Source organism: Marmota flaviventris, chromosome 5, assembly GCF_047511675.1.
Source record: "Marmota flaviventris isolate mMarFla1 chromosome 5, mMarFla1.hap1, whole genome shotgun sequence".
NCBI lineage: Eukaryota > Metazoa > Chordata > Mammalia > Rodentia > Sciuridae > Marmota > Marmota flaviventris.
The window spans coordinates 41,414,461-41,439,846 of record NC_092502.1 but is presented as its reverse complement, the minus strand read 5'-3'; the positions used below and the strand labels follow the sequence as shown (position 1 = coordinate 41,439,846).

Genomic DNA, 25,386 nt, shown 5'->3' with positions numbered 1-25,386 from the left:
CTCCATCCCAGCTCCAGCCAACTGCCTAATTTGTGGTCAGAGTGGTGGCCTGTCCTTTAGTATGTAGTGATCCCATTCATGATTCCACCCCAGCACCCCTGGTTGGGCCCAGGCCGCAATAGGAAAAGTATAGTTTCACTGCCCTTCAAAACCCCCACCCATCCCTGAGAAGGGAGGTGATGGGGTTCTGGGGGTGATGATCAGTCAACTCTCAGTCTCAGTGACCTGGAAGCCTTGTATCACTGGGGCCCATTTGGCTTGAAGCCACACATCTGAAGGGATCCAGAGAGGCAGGCAAGGTCACGAGTCATTCAAACCAATAAGAACAATGTTGAGGAACTAACCAGTGGGTGGGAACATTTAGTTAAAAAACTTGCACACCCAGTAACAGCCATCACAAGAGTCAGAGCCCACACCTTTGGCCTACAAGTCCAGCTTTGCACCCTCTTCTAATGTCCCTAGTCACTCATATCAAGACTGACTCTCCGTCCCACTATCTGATCAGCCAGAGACCCACAGACCAATGGACTGGATGACAGAGCCAGAGATGCTGTTTCTGACATAGGAAACTACATCCTTTTGTGGTTTCTCTCCTCGTAGTACCACCTCTCCCTCACACCCCATCTTTTCTCCAATTGCTCCACTTCACCATCCAAACTACAGCCACCTTGAACACCTAGCATGACCATTTCCCAAGTCCTTTATTGCCTACTCTCCTTGGGAAAAGTTTCATTTTGGAATCTAGCCTTGGGCTACTTGCTGTTTAGTTCTTAAATTGGCCATTTGAAAATATAACCTTAAATCACCGACCACGGCAGTTGCCAAAGTTACCTGTAAAAACAGAAAGAGGAGGAGGAGCAGGAGGAAGAGAAAAGCCATTGCCAGGGATGATGGTTTAAAAAAAAAAAAAAAGTTTCTGCAAACAAGAGCACTGGCAACATTCACAGAGAGGGAGGGGTCATTCCATTTTAGAGCAGTCTAACTCCACCCTCTCTCCATACACAGGGATACCAAATGCAGCAGCATCCAACTCCAGCCTTGAGATAGCAACTCTTAAGCTTGACCTTCAGTCCCAGCCTCTGTGTGACAATCAGTGGTTTAACTCCCAGAGCATGGGGGAAGAAACTGAAATGGCTGTACTGAACACCACAGGCCCATGAAGCACAGTTTACAAAATCCTGGGGCTCCAATGCTCCCTGTCTGTCTCCAAAGTTTCCACTCAACAGCTGCCAAATGGCTCTCATGTGGCAGGAAAGCGCCCTTGCCTTGCTTCCCTGGGCTGCTCTCAGACAGGCAGACTAGGAAGGCACGTGTGTGTCACTCAACAACTACGTAATGGGAAAGAGGTGGCTCTAAGGTCCCAGCCCTGTGACCTCTGCCTGTCAAAGCTGACCTCTGAGCCCCCTTTTATAATCTTTCCAAAGACTTAAATGTATGAGTACACAATGCTCCCTTAATGGAAGGTCGCTTGGTTTGTATAAAAAGCTGTGTAAACTTCATCTCTGCATTTACTCAGTACTGGCCTTGTTTAATTTCCTGCCAGGGATGTGCAGGGAACGTGACTGCCCTCTCAGGGCTCTGAACATCTTTCAAAAAAGAAATCGTGCCCTCCCTACTTCAGGACCAAAAGACACTACCCCCCCCCCCCCCCCCGCAAAGGGGCGATATATTTCCTCCAACTTTGCCAAAAGGAAAGGCATTTTGTCCACACATTCTTCCTCAGGAGAAAAAGCAGCTAAGACTGAGTGAATGAGCACAGGCTGCGAGTTTGTGGCTTGCTTGCTCCACCACCCAACTCCATGAGCTTGCCAAGTAACACCACTTCTTGGGGTTCCAGCTCCCTCCTGGGGAAAGTGGGAATGATAGCAGTGCCTTCACAGGCTGCTATAGGGGAAAAGATGAATTCTGAAGCCTGGTGCTCTGCTTATAGTAAAAGGGCCATGAATAGCATCTACCAGAACTGCTCCTTCATGGGAAGCTTCATCATAGTGGTCAAGTGCATGGACTCTAGAACTGGGGAAGCCCAGGTTCAAGCCTCAGCTCCTCCATTCCCGGATGCAGCATGGGGATGAAAAGCAGCTGTGGGGAAGAAATGAGCAGTGTTAGGAACCCCCAGGCTCAGAGATTGTGGAACTGCAGGGATGCCCATCTACACCAAATCCTCTGCAGACTCCCTGTTCCACAATCATTTCCTGGATGATCACAGCTTGTTCCAGAGCAGGACCGGAAGTCAACTACCTTCACTCCTTGTTCAATAGTCCACAATGAGTTGAGGCCTGCACAAGTTCCATCTGGACCTTCCAACTGTGCCATCCAGTTCTTATCTGGTATCATGGATGGAGTTGAAAAGAAGTAGAGGAAAGGGCCTTTTTACTCCCCATATAGACTCCAGGAGAAAAATCCAGGCCAACCCCCAAATCAAGCTACTCAAGCTCTGCATTCAAACTAGGACCCAGAAGTCACTGACAGTTTGTAATCCTTTTCCATATATGGCCCATATGCTATCGCTCCTCATTGTTGAAAGAGCCAATGAGGCCTGCTCTGGTTTTACAAAATTTCCTGTAGGATCCTGCTGTTTGAGTGTCTAAATAGGTCAGATCTTTAGAGAAAGGGACTCCTGCCCATAACTATTGCTGCTACCACATCAGTGTTACATGGTAACTGTCCTGTGCTAATAAGGATAAGGCCTGTCCCCTCTCAGAGCCAGTTTTCCCACTCCAAAAATGAGGTGTTGACCTAAGCAGTAGCCAAGAGTAGAGACAGCAGCTTCCCAGGACCAAGGTAGGCTCTGTCTGGGTTGGTGACTGAGCAGATGGGGCCATGCTGAGTTCTGCTGGGTCCTGCCCTCCTTGTAATTCCCCCCTGGCTGGGGAGGCCTTCAGGGACCTACCCATGGAATTAAATTGCAAACACTACAAAGAGCCTCTTGGAGCAATTATTTTGCATCTTGTTCAGCAGCCAAACACTCTAAAGTCAGTACTTGGGACCACAGTTTTAAAGACAGATGAAGAGCTCACAGAGGTATCTTCTGGGTATCACAGGGATTTGTGAGGATGAGCTGTGGCCTGGAACAACTTGGTGGTTCTTACTGTACTGGTGACCTGGCACAAAATGCAGAGGGGAGAGGGGAATAAGTAATTCAGCTCTTCATCATTCAGTGAATGTCACCAAGCTCTCCCCAGGTACTTTCCCTAGAGGAAGAAGAAAGGGGCAGAGAGACACAGATGTGAACTTGGCTGATCCAGTGAGGGTCTCAGACAAGTGACCAGGCAACAGGGCTATGATTACAGTGAGGCATGGGACATCTAGGGTGTAAACCTGAAGGAGATGTCTGCTCCTGACCCTGACCTTGCAGGAACCTGAAAGCAAGAGTCTCCTTTAGTTTGGTTCCTTAGGCTTCTTACCTGAGGCCTCCGGTTTTGATCTTGCTGGACAATGATCTCCAGGGCTTACAAAGAAGAAGCACAGGATCCATGGTGGACCAGGGCAGGGTTCACCTTCTGGCTGGGGGTTTGGAAGGTTTCTAGCAGGAAGTGAGGAGTTTGGAGTCCTGGAAAAGGGGACTTCCCCACTCCCAGTCCAACTGACTGCTCACCTCTGTCCTGGCCACCAGTCCTTTCCAGGGGTTCCCAAAGTGGGTGGGTCATGGCCAGCACCATGTCCTCCTCTTACCCCTCTATTTTTTAGCAGGACTGCAAATGCTGTTGAGCAAGTGAGCTCCTGGTGGAGAAGCACACTTACCCACAGGCTCCAGTTTGAACAAAAGTCTGTGCCTTTACTCGGGTGTGCCCTGCCTAAGCTATCCAGCAGCCAGTGGGGGCTTCACCCAAACCGGCTCTGCCTGGAAAGAAGACATCAAATGAACAAAGCTGGTGTCCATGCTCTGCTAAACCTTGTTTCTGAGTTTGCATCGCTCAACTGTCTGTTTTCCCTGTGGCTCTGTCCGTAGGTCTGTAGCTGTGTCTTTGACCCTCCATCTTTCTGTGACCCTATGGGCGTGCTTGCTAGACTGCTCTGGCTCCCCTCTGCGCCGCCCCCCACCCCCCAACAACCCTCCCCCGCCCCAGCTCAGCTTTCTTGCTCTTTGGTATCCTCTGTTCCTGAGTGATGTGAGGCGGGCAGTGGGCAGTCACAGCCGTGTTCTCCCTCGCCCTCATTGGTTCGCAGCTTCTCCCAGGGGGCAGCCACCACCAATCCCGCCCCCTCCCCCCGCCCGGGACCAAAGCGCGCCCAGAGCTGCCTCAGAGCTATCTCCAGCTCAAACAGGAGCCTAGCAGCCAGAGGGAGTGAGGACAAGCTGGCCACACACACCGGGACGTCTCGACAAGGACCCGGGACTGCAGGACTGCCTTGATAGCTGCCGCGGCGGTGGCGCCAGCGCCAGAGGACTGACTCGGAGGACTCCGCGCCACCCGCCCTCGGTGCACTCTGCGTCCAGTGCGGAGCTGCGGCAGCACTCACTCAGCACCTCTCACAGTCGCTGCAGCCCAGACGCGCGCCTGGAACCCGGAGCTCCCCCAAGCTGAGGGTCGGAGCCGAGACAGCGGCTGTGAAACCGTGAGACAATCAGAGACTTGGGACCCCTCTCTTGCTGGCAACAGCGATAAACAGGGAAAGCTTGAAGGGCGCAGGCACGGAGCTGTGCAGCTCCGAGGGCAGAGGTCCACCGCGGCGTGGCAAAGGCAGACGAGCACCTTCGGAGAGTGAGCGGAGGGTCCCGGGATCTGTGCTTTCCCCTCTGGTCGGAAGGCACAGACTCTCCCGGTCAGTTGCTTGCAGGGCGGGAGGAGAGCTCCATGGAAGCGCTGGCTAGCTCAGGTCAGCGCGAGGCCAAGTGAGGAGGTCCTACTGGGGTCGCTAGGACCCGCGGGCCATGTACGGAGACGTGTTCAACGCCACGGGCGGCCCCGAGGCAGCGGTCGGTGGTGCTCTGGCTCCTGGTGCCACCGTCAAGGCAGAGGGCGCTTTGCCTCTGGAGCTGGCCACTGCGCGCGGTATGCGGGATGGCACGGCCACAAAACCTGACCTGCCCACCTACCTGCTGCTCTTCTTCCTGCTGCTGCTTTCCGTGGCGCTCGTCGTCCTCTTCATCGGCTGCCAGCTGCGCCACTCGGCCTTCGCCGCGCTGCCCCACGACCGTTCGCTGCGCGACGCCCGTGCTCCCTGGAAGACGCGGCCGGTGTAGCTTTGAACTAAGCCAAGGCCGCCGGGTGCCGCGTCCTGGCCTCCCCAAGACACTCCAGCATGAACCGGGCAGAGCGGGATTGACATCGGAGGTTGCTGGTCCCTGGAAACACTTTGCTCAGACCTTTTCCCAACGAAAGTAAAAAGGAGACGTTGGGAGGCTGCACAGGATCCTTAGCCCAGTACTTGAAAGGGTGTCTTTCTTCCCCTAAACAGAGGGTCCAGTCGGGGAACCATCCTGAAAGACAGTGTGCCACCTGGGCTCAGAAGCCTTGCCTGCCACGGGTTGAATTCCTTACTTTGCCACAGAAGGAGCAGGAACCGCCAGAGCACAGCTAGCCAGGAGCTGCCGGTCCCGACTCCCTGGCCCTGTGGCTGTCTCCCCAAAGATGCTGCCGCCTTTCTTGCTCCTTGGCACTGAGGATCCCACTAGGATCCTAGCGTGAACTCAGCTGAACCTTGGAATGATGTTCATAGAGGACCGCGTCCCCTTAGGGAAATGACACCACGCCCGAGTTTCAGTGGGTCCCGCCTAAAGTCTAAATAGCCAATTCCTTCTGCGGGCAGAGATGGAGAGGGGTTCGGTGGAGAGGTGCAGTCTCACTTGCAGGGTGCGGCTGTGGGGATCAGCATCTCACATCTCCATGAGCCACATTTCTACAATAAAAACTCACCGAATTAGATCCAAGCTCTGAGAACACTCTGGTTATTGGTTGCGCCGCTATGGGAAAGGGAATAAGGGCTGGTCCATCCGAGCAGGAAGAGACCCAAGTTTGATCCGCCTTCCCGGCCGCTGTGGCCCAGGTCAGTTTAATGATAACCTCCTCCTCCTCTCTAGCTTTCCCCAGTTACTTGCTCTGGGGAGTTTTTTCAGAACGGTCTCTAGGGAAAATTGCTGCCTGACCTGCTGAATAAATTCTTGTTAACAGGACTCCCTGGAGACTCTCTGCGGGCAGTTCCTTCCACCCGCTGTCCTCCCCTTTGCTCCCTGGACCTGAAGCCTCCCAAAGAGCCTCCCTGGACCTGAAGTCTCCCAAGAGCCATCCTGAGCCAGAAAGGCTTAAAGGTCAGGTAGAGAGGGCAGCGTTCTGCCACTTCCTCCCGTGTAGATAGGAACTTGCCCTGGAGAACCCCACAGAAAAGAAATGATGACTAAACCCCTCCAGGAGAAAGAATTTCAAAGAATCTAAAGGGAATAGAGAACTTTGTGATAACCTTGACCAGTTTCAAAGTTAGCCTTATTCTAAGGAGTCTTTCTTTTTATTAAATATTTTTGGGAGTCATCTGGCTCAATGTGACACTAGAACTTAGAGAAGTTTTGACTGAAAAAAATGACAGATTATCTAATTCAGTAATTCAAAAACATTTAGGGTCACTGGACTTTGAGAATTGGAACAAGATAAGGACTCTTGTCCCTGGCCAGATGCATATAGCCATGCAATTCTGCAACATTTATAAGGGTTGTCAGACATTGAAACATTCTGAAGGCCAAGCTTGGGGTGCAGAAAAGACTAGCCAGGGCTCCCATCACCACTTCCCAGTACAAAATTCTCCCCAGGTTCCTATTCTGGGAAGCAATGGAGAATTGTAATAGAAACCAAGAACCCCAATTCTGCGGTCATCTTACAGAGCATCATAGCTTAGTCTTTGGAACCATATCCAAATTTCTCCAGTCTACAGTAAAGGTGACCCAGTTCATTTGCACCAACTTTGGTTGCAGAGAGGACTAGATGGGAAAAAAATGTACAAAATACAATCCCCTGGCTGGTGTACCAAAAGCACATGCTGTTGATCTGGGGGATCCTTCAGCCTTGATCTGGGATTATGAGAGGTAGAAGACTAATGTATGAACAGGACTTTCTTCCACCATATCGAAGACTTAAAGGTAGTATGAAAGATGGTCAGAAGACAAGCTCTAGAGTCTAACCGTCTAGCTTTAGATTCCAGCTTCACCTCCGAATAGCTACGTGACCTTGAGCAAATTATTTAACCTGAGCTTGTTTCCTCAACTGTGAAATGGATATTATACTATTTAGTTCTACAGGGTTGAATATTAAGCAGTATGACCAATATGACATGCTAGCACAATGCTTGTACAAAGTGACCACCCAAGTGTAAGCTATCGTTATAATTGAGCTGCAGACTTGAGGCAGCACTACTGATGGGAAAAGCTGAACCCCAAACATGATGCAGTCTCACAAAAGTCCACTGCCTTTTGTGACCACAAACAAATGCAAGAGCTGGTCCTTTCATGGGAGAAAGGTTTCAGTGGCTTAGAAATCCCTTTTAGTTCCTAGACCATTATCAGCTAGAATCAGAGTGATCCAGGAGACTCTTGGGATCCCTTAAAGTAAACCAAAAAGTGCTGAGATGTATACAATTTGGAAGGTATCTGATATCTCTGTTGCATTGCAGTGACCCCAGCCACCTCAGCAAAGGCTTGGCCACTTCAAATGAAGAGACTCTTCTGAAATAAATTCCTGGGTAATTGGATTTGCATAGAGCTTGAATCTAGAAAGCAAGCTGGGTTTATAAGAGTGCTGTGTGCCAGCACTATGAACCTGAGTAACTTCATTTCCTTTTCTAGGATAGTGTTGGACTAGCTGAGTGGCAGTGGGTTTTTCCTCACATTGGATCCAGCCTTAGATTCTCCCCTAAACAAGTGACATGGCCAAGTTCATGTCTGCCCTATGCAGAGTTAATGAAATACAATGTAGTGATGACACATTCAGACCATGTTATGGACCAAAAGAATACAAATGTTCTTCCAAAATTCCGATGTTGAAACCCCAACTCCCAAAACAACTATATTAATTAAGATCACATATTGTCATAGGATGGGGCCATGATCCTATAGGATTAGTGTCCTTATGAAACCTGGAACATAGTGAGACAGAACATAGTGAGATGTTGGCCATTCGTAAACCAGGAAAATAGCCCTCAGAAACTGAATCAGCCAGAATTGTGATCTTAGACTTGCTTCTAGAACTGTAAAAATTAAATTTCTGTTGTTTAAGCCACTCAGTGTATGGTATTTTGTTCTGGTAACTCAAGTTAGATAGATGGCTATTTGGGACCTAGCTCTGAACACACACTCTCCTGCCTTTTGCTACCCTAATAATTCCAGGATGCCTTGGAACCATCTTTAGGCAGTTGGGGATGGCAAGTTAAAAATAGGAATAGAGTTGCCATAGGTATCTGGGCTCCTCTGGTAAAACCAGCTACTACAAGCAGGCAAGGAGGTTAAGAAGAAGACATTTTTGATAAGTGATGGGTGGGTGAGAGGTTGGAAATTGAAACAGCAAAGTGATTGTAGATACTAGGAACTAGGGAGAGGCAAAAGGCTGATTCCTGAGACCAGGTGACCTAAGCTTGACCATCTACTCTAGGCCTCCATCATGTTTTCTGAATTTCTGTTAACCTGTTTCTTCAGCTGTAAAATGGAGATAATAATACTAACTGCCTCATAGGATTTTCAACACTGAGTGAGACACTGTAGGTGAAGTGTTAACTCATGTTTGATATACAGAAATGCTCTGAATGTGAGCAATCATCATTAACCAAGATGACCATTTTAGAAGTGCTTGCAGCAGTACAAACAGTAACTGCTTTCCATCAGTGACTTGCAGTCCTTTTTCAGGAATGTGCTATCACAAGACAGTACAGAGGTCTGCCACTGCACAGCCACTGTGCTCAGAGTTGGAGATCTCTTCTGGATCTCATCCATTCTCATGGCTTCAGTTGCTTTTCAGATGACTCTTGTTACACAAGCCCACTCAATATCTCTATTGGCTATCTCACAGGAAACCTCAGACTCAACAAGTCTAAAATTCTTCATCTTTCTTAATTAGATGCTCCTTCAGTCTTCTCAATTTCAATAAATTGCAACATATGACTACCCAAAGGAGGAAAAAAAAAAAAGCATGGTTGTCATTCTTAACGCCAACCTCTTCTGCATCCTCCCATATGCAATCATCACCTGCACTCCATTCTACCCCATCAAATCCACACCGTCTCCACCATCACCACCCTACCTCAAAGCCTTACATTCACTTTTACGTCTCCAATCCAAACACACATCTGATCATGGTATCTGCCTCTAGCAGCCTCCACTCTAATGGTTTTTCCTAGTACTTGTGATTAAAAACAAAACCCTAACCTTAGCCTATGAGGCCTAGAATCATCTGGCCCCACCCACATCTCCTCACATCCCTCTTGTACTCCAGGCTACAGTGACAGTGGCCTTCTTGGTCCTTTAGTTCCCTTGCCTGAGATGTTTTCTTTCACCTTCCTTTGGCTAATGCCTTTTCATCCTTTAGAACTCTACTTAAATATTTCTTCCTCAAAAAGGACTTTCCTAAAATCTTTAATAGCCCCAAATCATCTCTGTAATCATAGCTAATAAATGACAATGCAATTATAAGCCTAATGTCTTTTTTTCCTACTAATATGTAAGTTATATGAAGTCAGGGACAACATCTTCTTTTCACTGTTTTTTGAGAAACTATGTTTTAACCACAAAACAGGTACTTGGTATTTGTTGAAAGCAACATGGTGGGAAAACAGTGCTAGAGCTTTATCTGTATATTCTTCATCTGAACATATCTCCTTTGATTTTCCACCTTAAACAAAAATTTTATCAGATGAAATATTGACTTGAATTCTTCCTTACTTATTGGTCTTCCAAGTAGCCAGATTCCTGGGGCGGTAATCCACAAAGTTGTCAGCAAGTAACATTTCCTGTCTCCATCTATGCAACACCTCAGGTATTACTGTTATCTCCTGAAGAGACTAAAGAACATGCAATTTTTTAAAGTTTGTACCTTTAGCTATTTCTGTGTGAAATACTCTTTTTCCCTTTGCAAAGCACAGACCTTAGCAATATCATTCACATGCTTGTCAATTGCCTTGAATAAGAAATCTGTTTAATCTACTTCACATATCACCTTACCTTTTTCTGCACTTAAACCTTAGCTTCTAATTAGACCTTCCCTGGGCGCTATGCCTAAAATTGCAATTATTCTCCTCTCTCACCCTGACATCTCCTTTTCCTTAGAATTCACCAGTAAATTTACTATGCATTTTATTTACCTTGTTAGGTATATCCATCAACCAAAATGAAAAACTATCAGGAAAATTGCTTTTGTTTTATCCTATTTATCCTCAACTTGACATCTAACAGCTCTCAAATATTAATTGAATGAATAAACAACCTGATACTGTTCAGGGTTAAACAAAACAAAACCCCCAGATATTCTGCAATGCAGGAGCAGAGTCTGTATGTTAGTCTCCTTCATTCTCTGCTCCTGTTTGGGCACCCTCCCAAACTGATCAGATTAACCCCTATCTAGCCAGGAATTAAATACTCTGTTATAGCTTTGCTTTCAATGAGGCAGGAACTTCAACTCCAGCTCTACCATCTAGCATGAGGCTTGATTTGAACAAAGCACTTGACAGTTCGATGAGAGTAACTGGAAGAGTAAGTAGTATCACCTAGCTCATAGTCTAAGTAGTTGAAACAATATCACTGTGGTGCGGGGTTGTGGGGTCCTTTCTCACAGTAACCTCCCAGGGGCAGCAAACCGCTGAAATCTTCATCCCTTGGTACCATATCCACTTCTACTTCCCATCGTCATATCTGCTTTCCAGCCATTGTAAAGGAGAAAGAACATTCCTTTTCCAAGCAGAAGTGGCACATATCATTTCTGCTTAATCCTATTGGCTAGAATTCAGTCACATGTGGCCAGAATTCAGGTATATGACTTAACCTAACTCGAAGCCCCAAGGACTGAAAAAATGTGTTTTCCAGATGAATGTAGGTGGTCTACAATTAAAGAAGGGGAGAATAGGGATCTGTAAAATTTCTAGCAGTTTATCACACAATAAAGGGCCTTTTCATATGAACATCATTTCTGAACTATTTGTATATTGTAAATCTCTGCTTGCATTCATCATCTTCATATCCACTGACATCACTAACTTGGCCTAAACAACTCTAGGTTAATGAAAACCACATTTCACAGTTTATGTAAAAAGAAAAGGCCATCAGGGAATGTTTACCATTAATTATGCTTTGAATTAATATTGACACAACTATAGATGGGGGCAAAATCTGTCAAAGCCCTCCAGACCCCAGAGCTTTTCTTCTTCCCAAATTTCTTCCCTTATATCACCCACACACACTCTTCGGCAAAATAATCTTTTATTCTCAAGTGCAAAATATGAGTCACATATTTGGTCTGTCATATGTTCTCTCTCTCAAAGGCATTCCCAAAAGTGGCCCACCTGAGTCCAAAAGACCTGTCTGTCGAATACAATAGTCAGGGAAGAACATTATGGGGCCTAGGCCAGGACACCAAAATCAAACTACAAGTTTGTTTCTTAAAACCCTCACCTCTGTAAGCTCTGAAATACAGTGCACCATTTGGGTTATTTTTTGTTGTCATCTACATGGAAGAAACTGTCCTTTCTCCTTTTTCTGGAAAAATTTTAAATGTCAACAGGTTAAAGCTCCAACTCGACTGGCAATTTTATACATTATCTGAGCAAAAAATTCAGGAACTTGATTACTTGACCCAAAAGTTCAAAGACAAAGAATTTAAGAGTGTAATAATTTCTTAGTTGAATTTCCAGCTTTCTCATGAGGTATGGTAATGAGACCTAATAAATTACTGAGCCAGAATCAATTCAACTAGCAGTTGTCATATTACATTTTAAAAAATGAATTCTAGTATTAAAAAGGAAAACCCACTCTGCTCAGTCAACAAGTCCTGGTGTGCTGACTTATTACGTGTCAGGAACTGCTCTAGCAGAGAGACAAAGGTCTGTCCTTAGATCTTATGTTCTCATGAGGTGACAAAAGGGTAAAGAGATATATTTTGTGTGAAATAGTGAGAAAAGCTATGCAGAATGTTCTCTTGGTTATATAGGAGGAAAGACTTGGAAACCAAGCCAATTTCTCTGAGAATCCTTTCAAATTAAGGAGCGGATAGCCCCACCCATGATCGGCTATATATTTGTCAAAGAACATTAAAACAGATGCAAAACAAACAAACAAACAAACAAACAAATGCAAACTAACTACCAGAACTGGTTTGAAAGGAATGTTCATAGTCAGGCATGATGGCACACACCAGTGACCAGTCACTCAGTCACTCAGGAGGCTGAGGCAAGAAGACTACAAGTTCAAGGTTAGCCTCAGCCACTTAGCAAGAATTCTCAGATACTTAGTGAGAACCCACCTCAAAATAAAAAGGGCTAGGATGTAGTTCAGTGGTAAAATGCGCCCTAGTTCAATCCCCAGTATTGAAACAAACAAACAAAAGTAAATGCGTAAATGTCTAGTGGTTAGCTATTGGAAGAAAGGTTTTAGTTTATGCTTTTCTGGACTGTTAAATCCTCACCATTTATCTCAGATAAAAGTATTTTTTTTAATGAGCTAATGGGTGAGATTTATTGGATGAAGAAGGGATAAGAGATTAAGAAAGTTTAAGGAGCTTTTCAAAAATCCATGCCCAAACATGAATAAACTGCCTCACTAGGAATTATATTCACATAACTTGGTACAATATGGATCCTAAGAGTCTTAACCACCAGATTAAAATCGCCCCTTTCCCACCTCCCATCTAACATACTGTGAGATGGAGATGGTTAAGCAAGCTGGCCAAAAGCTCTTCTTTAAAATTTCCCAGTAGCCCCACTACCCTAAGCTTCAAAATATGGCAATAAAAATGACTGAGGCTAAAAAAATTTTTTTTTAAAAAGTTTATTGAAGAATTATAAATCTGACAACAAAAGTCACAGTAATATTTTATAATGTTAATTGTGGGAAGGTTTTAAAAAAATACTTCCTCCTTCTAACCATATACAGACTATGATAAACTTCTAAATAATTACTTTCTTATAGGCATTGTCCAGTCTGACAGACTTCTTATAAATGTTTATAAAATAGAGAAGTGCACCAAAACTGCATTCTGGATTTTAATAGGGAATAGTACTAGTCATTGAGTCTCACCATCTGAACTCATCATCTGAATGTTTAGGCTTCAGCAATTTGAAAATTAATTATCTTAAATCTGAAATCTTTTGCCAGGAAAAGTGATTTTTGTTGTTGTTTTTTAAGGAATGCCTCTAAAATAGCCAATGAAGTTGCTACCAAGTACCTCACTAAATGCCTTTCAAAGAAAATGACAGAATGAACTGATTTGCAGTAATTGATTCTTGTAACGAAGTCTTTTCTCTAAAGAAAAGAATAAGAGCTTTCATATTTATTCTTTTGAGTCAAAATATTTAGTTTAGCTTTCTCTACTTTTCTAGTCAGGGTGCATGCCACTCCCTGCCCCCAGCCACTTGGAATGAGTTTGTACCTGTTGTGTATGTAATCCAGAGGGTGATAAAAGTATGCATCATAGAGAGGGAGATAAAAAAGCTAGTCTATGATTTACATTTTTTTCAAAACAGGATAATCAGAAACTAAAAGCACAGCTAATTCACAAAGTAGAAAATCAAGTGTTGATCTACCAAGGACAAGCAGCCTCAGAAATAATTACTCTAAATCAAAGAAATAACAGAAATGTAAAAGATATTAATTTTTAAATGAGTTCTTTTATGCCAGGTTGTTCTAAGTACTTTTTTTGTTATTACTTCATTTTTCTATAAAGTGAACTTTTATTTTACAGATGAGGAAAACTGAGGCAGAGTCGTTAAGCAACCTGCAAAAGGGCACAGAAGTATGTAGCCCAGGACTCAAATGCAGATTCTAGAGTCAGCTCTGTAAAAGCTGTCTTCCTATTCTGCCTCTCAATCACCCAGCCAAGCCCCCTCATTTACAATGACATCTAGAGAAGGAAAATTTAGTGATTAAACTAAAAAAAACCCAGAGTCTAGGTTCAAATCCTCTATCAAAACATAACAAAGAAAAACACATCAACTCCCTTACAAAGAGAAAGAAAAACAATCAATTATACTGAGCAACCCTCATGCTTAGTGAAAAGGCATGGTATATCATATTTTCTATCACTAGCACACAGATAATTCAGCAGGTTGTTAACAACTGATAATCCCACCCCTCTTCTATAACTCCATTCAATGAAACATAAATCAGAAAAAATTACCAAAAAGAAAAAAAGACACATTAAGCAGATTTTGAGGTTTATTAAAATAGGTTTATTAAAATAAAGTATTAGCAAACAATATGCAAAAACAAATTTAAGAGTTATGGCTTTGAAAAGCACAGTATAGTAAAACCTAATACATTTTTATAAGTATCAAAAGGATAGCAGAATTGAAGCATCATGCTATAATTTCATTTTCTATAACATGAACAGAAGCAGAACAAGAACAAATAAGAAACAGTCCTACAGTGCAGCCATTGGTTTGGTCTTTATCATTTTCATATGAAAGATCTTTTTAAAGAGAGTGTAGGTAAGTACATACATTCAGTTTCAATGATCTTCACCAAATTTAAAATAAGTGAATTTTAAATTGCAACTTTAAACAACCAGGTTAAAAAGAATATCTCTAGCCCAGCCATCATCCTCAAGAGTTCCTCTAGTAAAATCAAAGCAACATCATTTCCAATAGTATTATACAGGAAAATCTGACCCTATAAGATTTTCTTTTACAAAACACTTGGGATTCTTTGGCCTAACTGGAGTTCTCTTATAGCTAACACCAGTTAGTTTTAAGACAGGCACTATCTACTAATAGGGGTGGGGATTTATTTATACAAAATTCTGAACTTTTAAAAATCACAGCAACTTCAAATAAATCCTTAAATGATAATGGCTCATGATTATTTTAGAAATTTTAAGAACTGAGTTATGTGGACAAGAACCATAAAATCCTTTTCACTCTGCCACAATCAAAGATCCTGCTCTTTTCAACAAAATAACTCATTACTTATTTTACAGCAAATGCTACCAACAATATTACAGCATGTACTCTTACAAAATAACAATAAACAAAACCAGAATATATGAAATCTTGTTTATTGGTTTGGGTATACCACCTAATTTTAGAGTGTCACTTCAATTATAATGCAGTTGTATTTTGTTTTGGAGATGAGTTTCATCTTATTTTTCTTCCCACCCACCCATGGGTAGATCTAATCCAGGGTCTCCCACATGCTAGCAAATGTCTACCACTGACCACCATCCACAGCCAGGAAGGCAAACTTCTTTTATGAATAATCTAGTTTAACAAAGGCTTTATAATACTGTTACCTCCTGTAATCAGGACACACTAAACTGCAATCCACTGAATTCTAAAGAACTATCCAAATTTCTCTCCAGCAAGATTTGTTTATGCAGGGGAGAAAAAAAAAATGCCTTGCAAGTACATTCAAGAATCTCACCTCTATCAATGAAGAAAATGTTGTTGTTCAAATAATGCTGTTGGGGAGAACAGGCAGCAAAAGGAAAATTACCCTCCAAAAAGCTGTCTTAGTTAATATCTGAGAAAACCACTTAGGAAAACTCACTCCCATAAAAACCATTAAACAATTCTAAAACCACCACACTATCTCACCTTAAAAGATACTTGCTTATCTTGCTGATGAAAAAAATCAGAATGAACACTTATATTCAGACTCCAGACATCAAGAGTTCTTAAAATAGGTCCAAAAATGCAACTCATCAATGAAGGCTGAATTCAATAATTATCAAAGGATTCTTCCTTCTTCAGGAAGTAAAAAGGATAATATATTTTAAATGAGAAAGGTGACAGTAACTCAAAGTACCATTAAGCAAATAACTAGAAAAAGTATTAAAAAATGGACCTGGACTGGAGTATGAGATGTTCTCTATAACACAAGTGCAGCACTTTAATACATACTACCAAACTTTTTAGAGTTTCTCTGCTATCAGTAGGATTCTGTTTTTTTGTAAACCTTTTCCTCCCAAAGGACACTATTACAAGGGAAGGAACGGTTTCTCACAGGTACCCTCAGGTAATAACAGGGAAGGTTTTATAAGGTGAACCCTAGTTCTTATCTTGACAATAGCCTTCAGATTTGAATACTTAGTAATTGTTTTACATCCCCTAAAGGATGTCTTACTCTCAAAAGTTATGAAAAGCATAAATTTGTAATACTAGGTGTAGCTTGTTGAACTGAATCTTATTCTGGGTTTCACCTCAGCAACACAGCCAGTTCAACTGCTGGGTTATACAGCAACCGTGAAATGTAAAAAAAAAAAAAAAAAAAAAAAAATTATATATATATATATATATATATATATATATATATGTATATATATTTATATTTATATTCTAATGAAGATATCGTTTTTTGTGTTTTTTTTTTTTTTTTTGGTGATGCTGCAGGGATTGAACCCAGAGTCTCGTGTACACTAGGAAAGCTCTCTTCCATTGAGCTATGCTCCCAGCCCCTGTATTTGACATTTTTGATGTCCTCCTTAAATTTTCTCTAGAGAAAAGTATCAAATTCAGTAGATCAGTAACATGCCTACTAGTTTATATTCCATATATTAGCCATGAAATCAATAAGATGTTAGTCAAATGCACTTCTTATAACCTGCTTTTTTGGCAATCAAGATCTTGTTACTTTAATTCATTATGAGATTAATTTGATTCTGTTCTGCTTTTTGCATTTACCAAACTGGCTGCAAATTCAGTATTCCCAGATTCTGTCTTTTAACTGGCATGTATTAATATAGTCTATCTGCTATAAAAAGTGATTATTGTAGTGGTGCTGATATTCTTGCAAATTTGACTATAAACCAGTCTAATATTAAATAAAATCTTAATATTGTACTTTTTGAAATAGTTTCTTTCAGAGATACTTTCTTATTGTTAGCCAGAATTTTACTTTGCTTTTTCTGTTTTCATCTTATTAATAATTTTTATCATATACATATATCCTTAGGGTTTATAAGAATAGCAGAACTGAATAAAATTTTCGTTTAAAGGCCACAGGTGGAAAATTGACAATCTTTAGGAAATATAACAGGTTTATACTTCATGAAATTCTTAACAGTTAACAGCTTCAGTACTGTCATTCACAAGATAATACTTCTTAAAAAAAAAAAACAAAAAAAGCCAATCACATAATACCTGCTAAATATCTAAAAGCTGGAACAGGGTGTCTGCAAACAAAACAATTTTTAACTTGCAGCTAAAAACATCTATAAAACAATTTGATGACTAAAATAATCACTAAAGTTGATTATATGTATTTGTCATTCAACTTGAGTGAATTCTTTTTCATAAATTTGTGCCATGAGCTTGTTAAGTAAAAGAATGATAAAAATACCTAAGTTCTATCACTAAACAAATAATTCTCTTTCATGTGGCTCATACAACTTAGAATACATGTTACATAATACTTACGTTGAAGGCTCAGGTGACTGTCTGAAATTATTCTTTTTACCCAACAAAGAATTCTGAGCTGAAACACAAATGACACTTCACCTGAAGACACTAAAATCATCCAATGGCTGCACTTTGAAAAAGCAATAAATAATGACACAGAAAGCAAAAGGAATAGCAAAATGCTTTCCTAAAAAAATATTTTTTGTGTTTGTTTTTTTTTCCCCTCATAAAAGCAGAAAGGGCAAAGCAGAAAGTCAAACCAAAAATAACATTTTTAACAGCTGAATGGCATGGCTCCAGATACTTACAAAGGCACTAGAAAACAAAGCTTCTTTTTCTGATTAGGTACATTAGGTCATTTTTCTTTTCAAAATAATTTCTGCTTTCTTGTGCCATAACTAAATGTCCATCTGACTATTCCCTAGAAAATGTGGTTAATAGTACTCTACTCAAAGCCAAAACATGATTGATTAAATGGATATTTAATCATCTTTCCTTTAGAAGACTGTGTTCTGGGAGATTAGCATCCATGTAGATACTAAAAAAATAGAAAAAGAGCATTGATGATAAGTGAGAGAACAGTCTTTGACACGTGAATGTTTTGAAATCAGCTACCCCAACACCTACTGCAGATTCATTTAATATCAGACCAGTAGCCTCACCCTTGAGGCCCAATCAAAGAGCCTCCTATGGCTACAGCGCATAGGTCCTTGCATGGGGAGACCAATACAAGTGAGAACAATGACATTAAGTACATGATTTTCCAACATTAATAAGACCCACAAGACTGTAGAAATTAAAAAGGCACCTTAGTTGGAGCTCTAGAAGAACAATCTTATAACCTAGATTGAAAATAAAATACTAGAAAAAGGCATAACTTCCTAAAACTGTAAACTATAAATTGTAGTTTGTTAATACAAAAGGGGTAACAAGGAATTGAGGATAAGCATCTAAGTCCAAGTCACTTGAGTGTTTTACCAAAGGTTACACTAAAAACTGTCACCCATAAAAGTGCAAAATAAAAGATTAATGCATGTCAAAATTACAATCCTTGCAACAGGGCCAAAAGCAGCAAACATAGCTGAACAAGGCCGTGCATGCACTGTCACTAGCTAAAAAGTAGTATTTATGACAAGATTTTGAGTAAATGACATATACTAGAGATCAATTACTTGGCAATTTTTTTAAAAAAAAAAAAGGAAATGTTTTTCAAAAGATATTGAGCATGAAGTCACATTACACTGACAAACATTTAGCTATATAAATGTAAATTTTATGTCATCTAGAAAATTCACTTCACTTTTACTGAACACTACTTGTTAGAGCAGTGCATAGTGTTCCATCAAATAAAAAGATTATTTTAGAGTTTCTTTTAAGCCCCTACCATAGGCTTTTAAAAACTATGTGTTAAGCTTTTTTAAAGTTGGTGGGACAAAGAAATTGTTAGAAGTATAGTTTCTGGAAAATCAACAGAAGGAAGACTATTTTTCCCTATTTATAACCTCTTATACTATAGTTTTTCATCATGTGATGCATACTTTAAAAAAATTAACAAATAAAAAACCTGTTGGGATGATAAACTAAAGCATGTTCCAGTTTAAAATCAACACCAAAATTCTGAACAGGGGCATAATACTTAGTCCACATCTTTTACAATACCTTTGAGAGTTAATCACATGAACATGAATACAAACAAATGCAGATTCATCACAAAATACAAATGTGTTGGTCACAATTATGTAGAAAAAAAAAAAGCTATAAAATCTGTTTTTCCATGTCAGCTCACAGTATTTGTACTGGAAGTTTCTCTAAAATTAAAATAAGTCCACTAGTAACAATTGAAAAAAGAATATTTCTCCACTATGAAACGGAAGATATGGGATTTAAAGGAGATCCCATCTGAGTAAGGACTTTATCCAGCCACTGAAGAGGCCCATGGAGATGAATCTCAATCCAACATGGGGTGCTGGTAACATCCTGTCGGTGATATTCTGCTCCCCAGCCCTATGAAAATGAACAGATATCATAGTCAATCTCTCTTTAAGTTGTCAACAGTCTAAAGCAATTATAATAACAAACAGATAGTTTAACAGTAAAGATATACAGAATACTTAAATAACTATCACAAAAGCAATCTTGATATTCACCATGGAATTATAAGAAAAGATTTACAATGTTCAGAGATATATGAATTTTTAAACAACATATACTTCTCCTAATAGAAACGCATGGCACCAGGTGTTTTAGCATTTTTTTAAATTTTAGAAACATTATACAGTACAATATCTCATAATTAAAATATTATTTATTTCTACTATGAGATATATTCTCACTTATTAGGATAAATAAAACCCATAAATAGCCTCACGTAACTTCATGTCAGATTATATGACCAAAAAACTTTGTTTTCAGGTTTTGTTTTTGTTACTAGGGATTGAACCCAGAGTGCTCTATCACTAAGCTATATCCCCAGTCCTCTTTATTTGTCAAGATAGGGCCTCGCTAAGTTGCAGAGGCTGTCCTGGAAATTTCAATCCTCCTCAGTCACTGGGATTTACAAGCATGTGCCACTGTGTCTGACTTGTTTTGATATTTTTTAAATTTTGCTTTGTTTTTATTTTTTTTCCTGTCACATAAGGCACTGTAGATACTGATAAACACATTTATAAATAATTTAATGTAGTGATTACATAGCCATTATCCTTAAAGCTGGGAAATTAATGAGATGAAATGAACTAAAACGCTAGCTTAAAACTACAAACAAAAACAAAAAGGAAATTTTTCACTTTTCTTCCATCTGGATTTATCAAGCTCTCTATGTTAGTGCTTATTCTAGTCCTGGTCCAGGAAAATTATGGGAGGAAAGAGGAAAAAGATTGGAGAAAATGGGGAATGCAGATAAACTAAATATGCAAAAGTCTCATTTGTATAGAGGGAGGGGAAATAACTTTAGGGTGATTGATAATTAAATGTACACATCAGATCTACAGTAAAGCATCAAGAAAACACTGGATGAATGGATGGATGGATAGAAGAATGGAAGGAAGGAAGGAAAGAAAACACTAGATAGGGAGTGAATGCCAAAAAGAAAAAATTCACATATGGCATGTGACAGTTGTTGTTCTTGGGCTAAATATAGTATAGGTTTCTTAAATACATCACAAATTCTTTTCAAATTTTGTTCAAGAACCATCTTCGGAATATTCAATAAAATCAGGCCAAGAGGGTAAATGATGAACTTGAACTTTGCAAATTCTTAATAACAAAGCTCAGTTCAAGGAAAATAATTTTAGAACTCCAAATAATTGTCAAGTCAGTCTAACAGAATCTAATAATAATCAAAACTATTGATGCTGAGGGACTCAATAAGCAATTTTAATAGTAAATGTTTTCCAATACTTTAATCATTTAACTGACATTCTTTGTAAGCTCAACCCCTGTTCAATATCAAAATCAATATCAATCATGCATTTTATGTCTGGATTATAAATTATCTTAGACTTACCATATGTTTACAATCATAAATTCAAGGATTTCATCTAAGAACCTAGTAAATCCAGTTGAAAGTAATGCCCACCTTTAACAATTTTTCTATTACAACCTATAGACATACATATTTACAGTGACCCATACATATTTTCAATACAGATCACACACACTTACCTTAACAAAACTCATTCGAATGGTGCACATTTTTGTGAGCTCATAGACTGCCTCAAACCCATGATTGACAGACTGAGCCAGAAGCTGAGCAAATTCCTGATTATTAAAAATTTTGAGGCTGCAGCTGCTGGGAATCTTACAGACAGTGGTGGGATGAAAACCATGATGAAAGTTGCAGTTCCTACTCTGTACAAATATGCTGCTGTCACTGAGACACTCCGCATACACCTCCCCGCCAACATAGTACAGATGAACACCTTAAAAAGATAAGTAGCATGAGTCAGTTTAACAAAGCAAAAGAGATTATATGGTATAACCAAAATACGGAGATGTTCATAGCAAACTCTCTACTGTCTTCAGATAAAAGCAACCACTAGATGGCCTTCTGCTGCCAAAGATAATGAAGAGGTTAATGTCTGCCTAAGTCTAACATGGTCCTCAAATAACTAAGTTAAGCCTGAAGCTGACAGCTGATTAGGTTATCTACTTTTAAGTTGTTTTCCTTTTCCAAATCTTCTATTATCTCTATGAGAGAAAGAGATGGTTAAGAAAATGAGGACAACAGTATTAAACAAAAATACAAACAAAACCCCCAAAGGTGCATATGTACTTTCAGGTTACCACAAGTTTTTAAATTGCAGACATTTTACTTTGGTAATTTCAAATTACTTTTAATATATTTAAAATATATGTGTAGTGTGTGTGTGTGTGTGTGTGTGTGTATGCATAAAAATAATGCATGAAAAGTTTCAATACAAAAATTTAAATTGTGTAACTAAAGCTGATATTTTTCCAACATATCTATCACCTCAAATTTCTCTTCATTAAAGGTAGAAACTAATATCAAAATGGTGGATATCCTTTTGAACCTTTTTAAATGCATTTAATTTTATATAAATGTTCCTATGTAATTTTTGTGTGTGTGTTTGTGTGGAAGGTTGGGTGTTCTGCTTTGTTTTTTAATGTGAATGTACCACATTCTATTAATCAAAAACTTGCTCTTTCACTTTAAGCAATCTTGAGGATTCTATTACGCTTCAAAATATAAATTTGCTACTGTATATATCCTCTAAATGCCACTTATAATTCTAGGTGAATCTACTAACTACTGATGGACAACTTTTCACTACCACAGTGCTTTGTGGCACCATCCCTGAATACACATATCTCTCTGCACACAAGTAAGTCATAAAATTATATCAGCCTATAATAATAAAAATTCAGCTTTGTTTCTGAGTAAATAAAAATGACCCATGAACAAAAGTATCCTAGAATAGTATGCTGAAAAAAAAGACAACTAATTTTAGAAATTCAAAATTTACCAAATAGATTTCACTTAAAATTATTTTTACTGGGATGGGGTGGGAAATCTATGCATACAAGGAAGACATTTTACCAAAAACAAACAAACAAAACACACCATCATGGCAAGTAGGCAATGAACTCTAAAAGAGAATGGCAACTTTGTATTCAACCTATCTTTGACCATAATATTTTAAAAAACCTCTTCTATAAAAAAATGCCATCATAATTATATTTATTTGCCTTTGTTTTCACTTGTAGTAAGACCCTCCTAAGTTAAAGCAAAAGGCAGCAAGAGGTGAAAACAAAACTTCTTAGAAATATGCAATACATTCTACCTGGGATGGATTTCCTTCCTGACCATTTGATGCATGCATGAGACTCTGGCATCTCACTGCAGTGTGATATAGTTGTTGTGGCAGCTATATTTCAGGATGAATTATACAAAAAACCTTCCTGAATTTAAAAGATGAGGGGTGATAATAAAGCCACCAAAGAACTTCGTCATTCACACTTGGGATTCTCCACCTCTAAACTCTACTCCCCCAACATCATGGTAATTCTTACTCATTATATCTCAATTGAAGATGCTCCACAAATACCATAATTATGAAATCCTCATTCTTCACTAGCAGTCATGTGTTCCACAAATACATTTGTTGTATATTTCATGAGCCAAGCACTGTCCTAGCTACTGTTATAAACATGATAAATTTCTGTGCAGTTTATATTCCAGTCAGGGTAACTCAAAAAACAAAGAAATAATGATTTCAGATCTCTAGTACTTAAGCAGAAAAACTAAACAAGATAAGGAATTGGGGACTCATGATATCTTTATTTGATTAATACATTCTTTAGTATACGCAACATGAGGCAGAGGCCTTTAGATTCTTTTTAAGTTTACAGCACCTTCCTTACACAAACTGTGGCACATGGCCAATACAAAAAAGGGCTGAATTCAAATGAATGTATGATTACCTTTTCCAATATGACGCCTAGTATTTTCAATTGTTGAATTACGATTAACATTTGACAACAACCCCAAGCAGAATCTACTTTTGTTATTTGAAGGGTCTGTGAATCCATCTACTAACACACTAGTAGAAGATGCATGAAAAGCTTCCCCAACGCGGTTGTTTAATTCGTAGTAAACAATTGAACACCAATGTTTGGGTTCTTCATAGGCAACAGGCTGAACATCTGTGAACAAATCAGACAGAAAAGAAGTTTAATAAGTGATTATCCAAAACTCCAGATTCACTATGTGTTTAATCTTCAACCCAACTCAAAGAGCTACATGAGAAAGAAAACAAAGACATTTCACTTAAGTATCACTGTCCTTCCTGGTTTGAACTTATATCCAAAAATATTAGAAATAGACTTAAATATGACAATTTAAGCAATTTTAGGAAAACAAAGATAGGCAACTATCTTACTTAACCTGCTCAGACTCCCTTAACAAAATATCATATTCTGAGTGGATTAATTTTCCCCTTCACAGTTCTGGAAGCTGGAAAGTACATCAAGGTGTCAGCTGGTCTGATATCTAGAAAGGGCTCCCTTCCTGGCTTGTAGATAGCTGCCCTCTGGCTGGGTGCTCATATGGCCTTTCCTCAGTGTGTGCTCATAAAGATCCAAAGATTCACTTCTGTTTCTCTTCTTATGAGGGTAACTAATTTCATCCTGAGAACCCTGCTCTCATGAACTCATCTAAACCTAAATTATATCTCAAAGGCCCCATCTCCAAACACCATGACATTGGGGGTTAGGGTACAATTTGGTCTGTTAGCATGCAAAAATACACACATTACATCTCAAAGGACTCAAACTCCTAACTTTATTCCAGCAAAAACTATAAAGTCTAAAATCTAGTCTTATGAAAATCAGAAAAAAGTGAGACAGGAGACAAAATCCCACAGCAGAATTCCCCTTCAACTGTAACATGTGAAACTACACCAAGTTCTGTGTTGTAGGGAGTTGCACCCTCTAGTCTCCAGGTACCCTCATGACGTCATTCAGCCTGCTGAAACCAGACCAGTCATCCTGATGATTTCTGAATCAGCTTCAGAGGAATTCTTTTTTGAAGAATTATAAAAGTTTACAGTCAAATAGCTTATCTGGTCTGCCAGAGAATTTAAGGAACTTGATAGCCTTACTAAACTCCAGCCCATTTCTGTTCTCTTCAGGTCAAACTGTGCTCCTGCTGAAGTGGCTGTTTAGGTCCATGGTTCATACCCACACTAATCTCATTATCAAATGGCAGGTGAGCAAAACTGAGTTATTTTTTGAAATATGGATAGGATGAGAATTTTCCAAATCATTTAAGTTCTGATTCCTTGTTGCTTAACAATTCCTTCTCAAATTCATTTTTTTCTTGAGAAGCCAGTAGGAACTAGGATACTCCTTCAACACTTATGAATTTCCTCAGCTAAATATCCAATTTTGTAACTCAAAAGTTCTACCTTCTATAATACACTAGAACATTAACACCATTCAGCCAAATTCTTTGCCACTTTACAATACGGATGGCCTTTTTTCTGTTTTCTAATAATACATTCCTCTTTTAGGTCTATACCCTCACAAGAATCAGCCTGGTATAACATCTATATCTGTACTAACATTCTATACATGATTTATGTATTCTCTAAGAAAATGGAAGGTTTATTTAAAGCTCTCTTTTACTTCTTAGCCCTCACCAGAATCACCTTTAATAGTCCCTTCACAGCAACATCAGATTGTTCTAGCATGTATCTCAAAACTTTTCCAGCCTCTACATTATCTAGTTCCAAAGCTACTTCCATATTTTTAGGTATTTGTTATAGCAGCACCCATTTCTAGGTACCAGTTCCTATCTCAGTTGGTTCAGGCTGCTATAACCAAATACCATAGATGGAGTGGCTTAAATAA

General features: G+C 39.8%; 2 protein-coding genes across 3 annotated transcripts in view; one reads left to right on the top strand and one right to left on the bottom strand.

The window, feature by feature from the left end:
* The first annotated feature begins 4,873 nt into the window (after positions 1-4,873).
* Smim32 (small integral membrane protein 32) lies at positions 4,874-5,185 on the top strand. Its single transcript, XM_027941045.1, has one exon. The coding sequence runs from the start codon at positions 4,874-4,876 to the stop codon at positions 5,183-5,185; it is 312 nt and encodes a 103-aa protein (XP_027796846.1).
* Positions 5,186-14,326: 9,141 nt separating this feature from the next.
* Smad5 (SMAD family member 5) overlaps positions 14,327-25,386 on the bottom strand; it is a 44,398-nt gene continuing 33,338 nt past the window's right edge. For both annotated transcript variants that reach the window (XM_071612190.1, XM_027941102.2), the window contains 3 exons: positions 23,458-23,679; positions 21,178-21,434; positions 14,327-19,518 (listed from right to left, as the gene is read on the bottom strand). In XM_071612190.1, the coding sequence (XP_071468291.1) occupies positions 19,375-19,518; positions 21,178-21,434; positions 23,458-23,679 (623 nt within the window). In that variant the 3' untranslated portion in view covers positions 14,327-19,374. The remainder of the gene's footprint in view (positions 19,519-21,177; positions 21,435-23,457; positions 23,680-25,386) is intronic.

Coding starts and splice junctions, on each gene's coding strand:
- Smim32 (XM_027941045.1), top strand. CDS start 4,874: ATGTACGGAGACGTGTTCAACGCCACGGGCGGCCCCGAGGCAGCGGTC.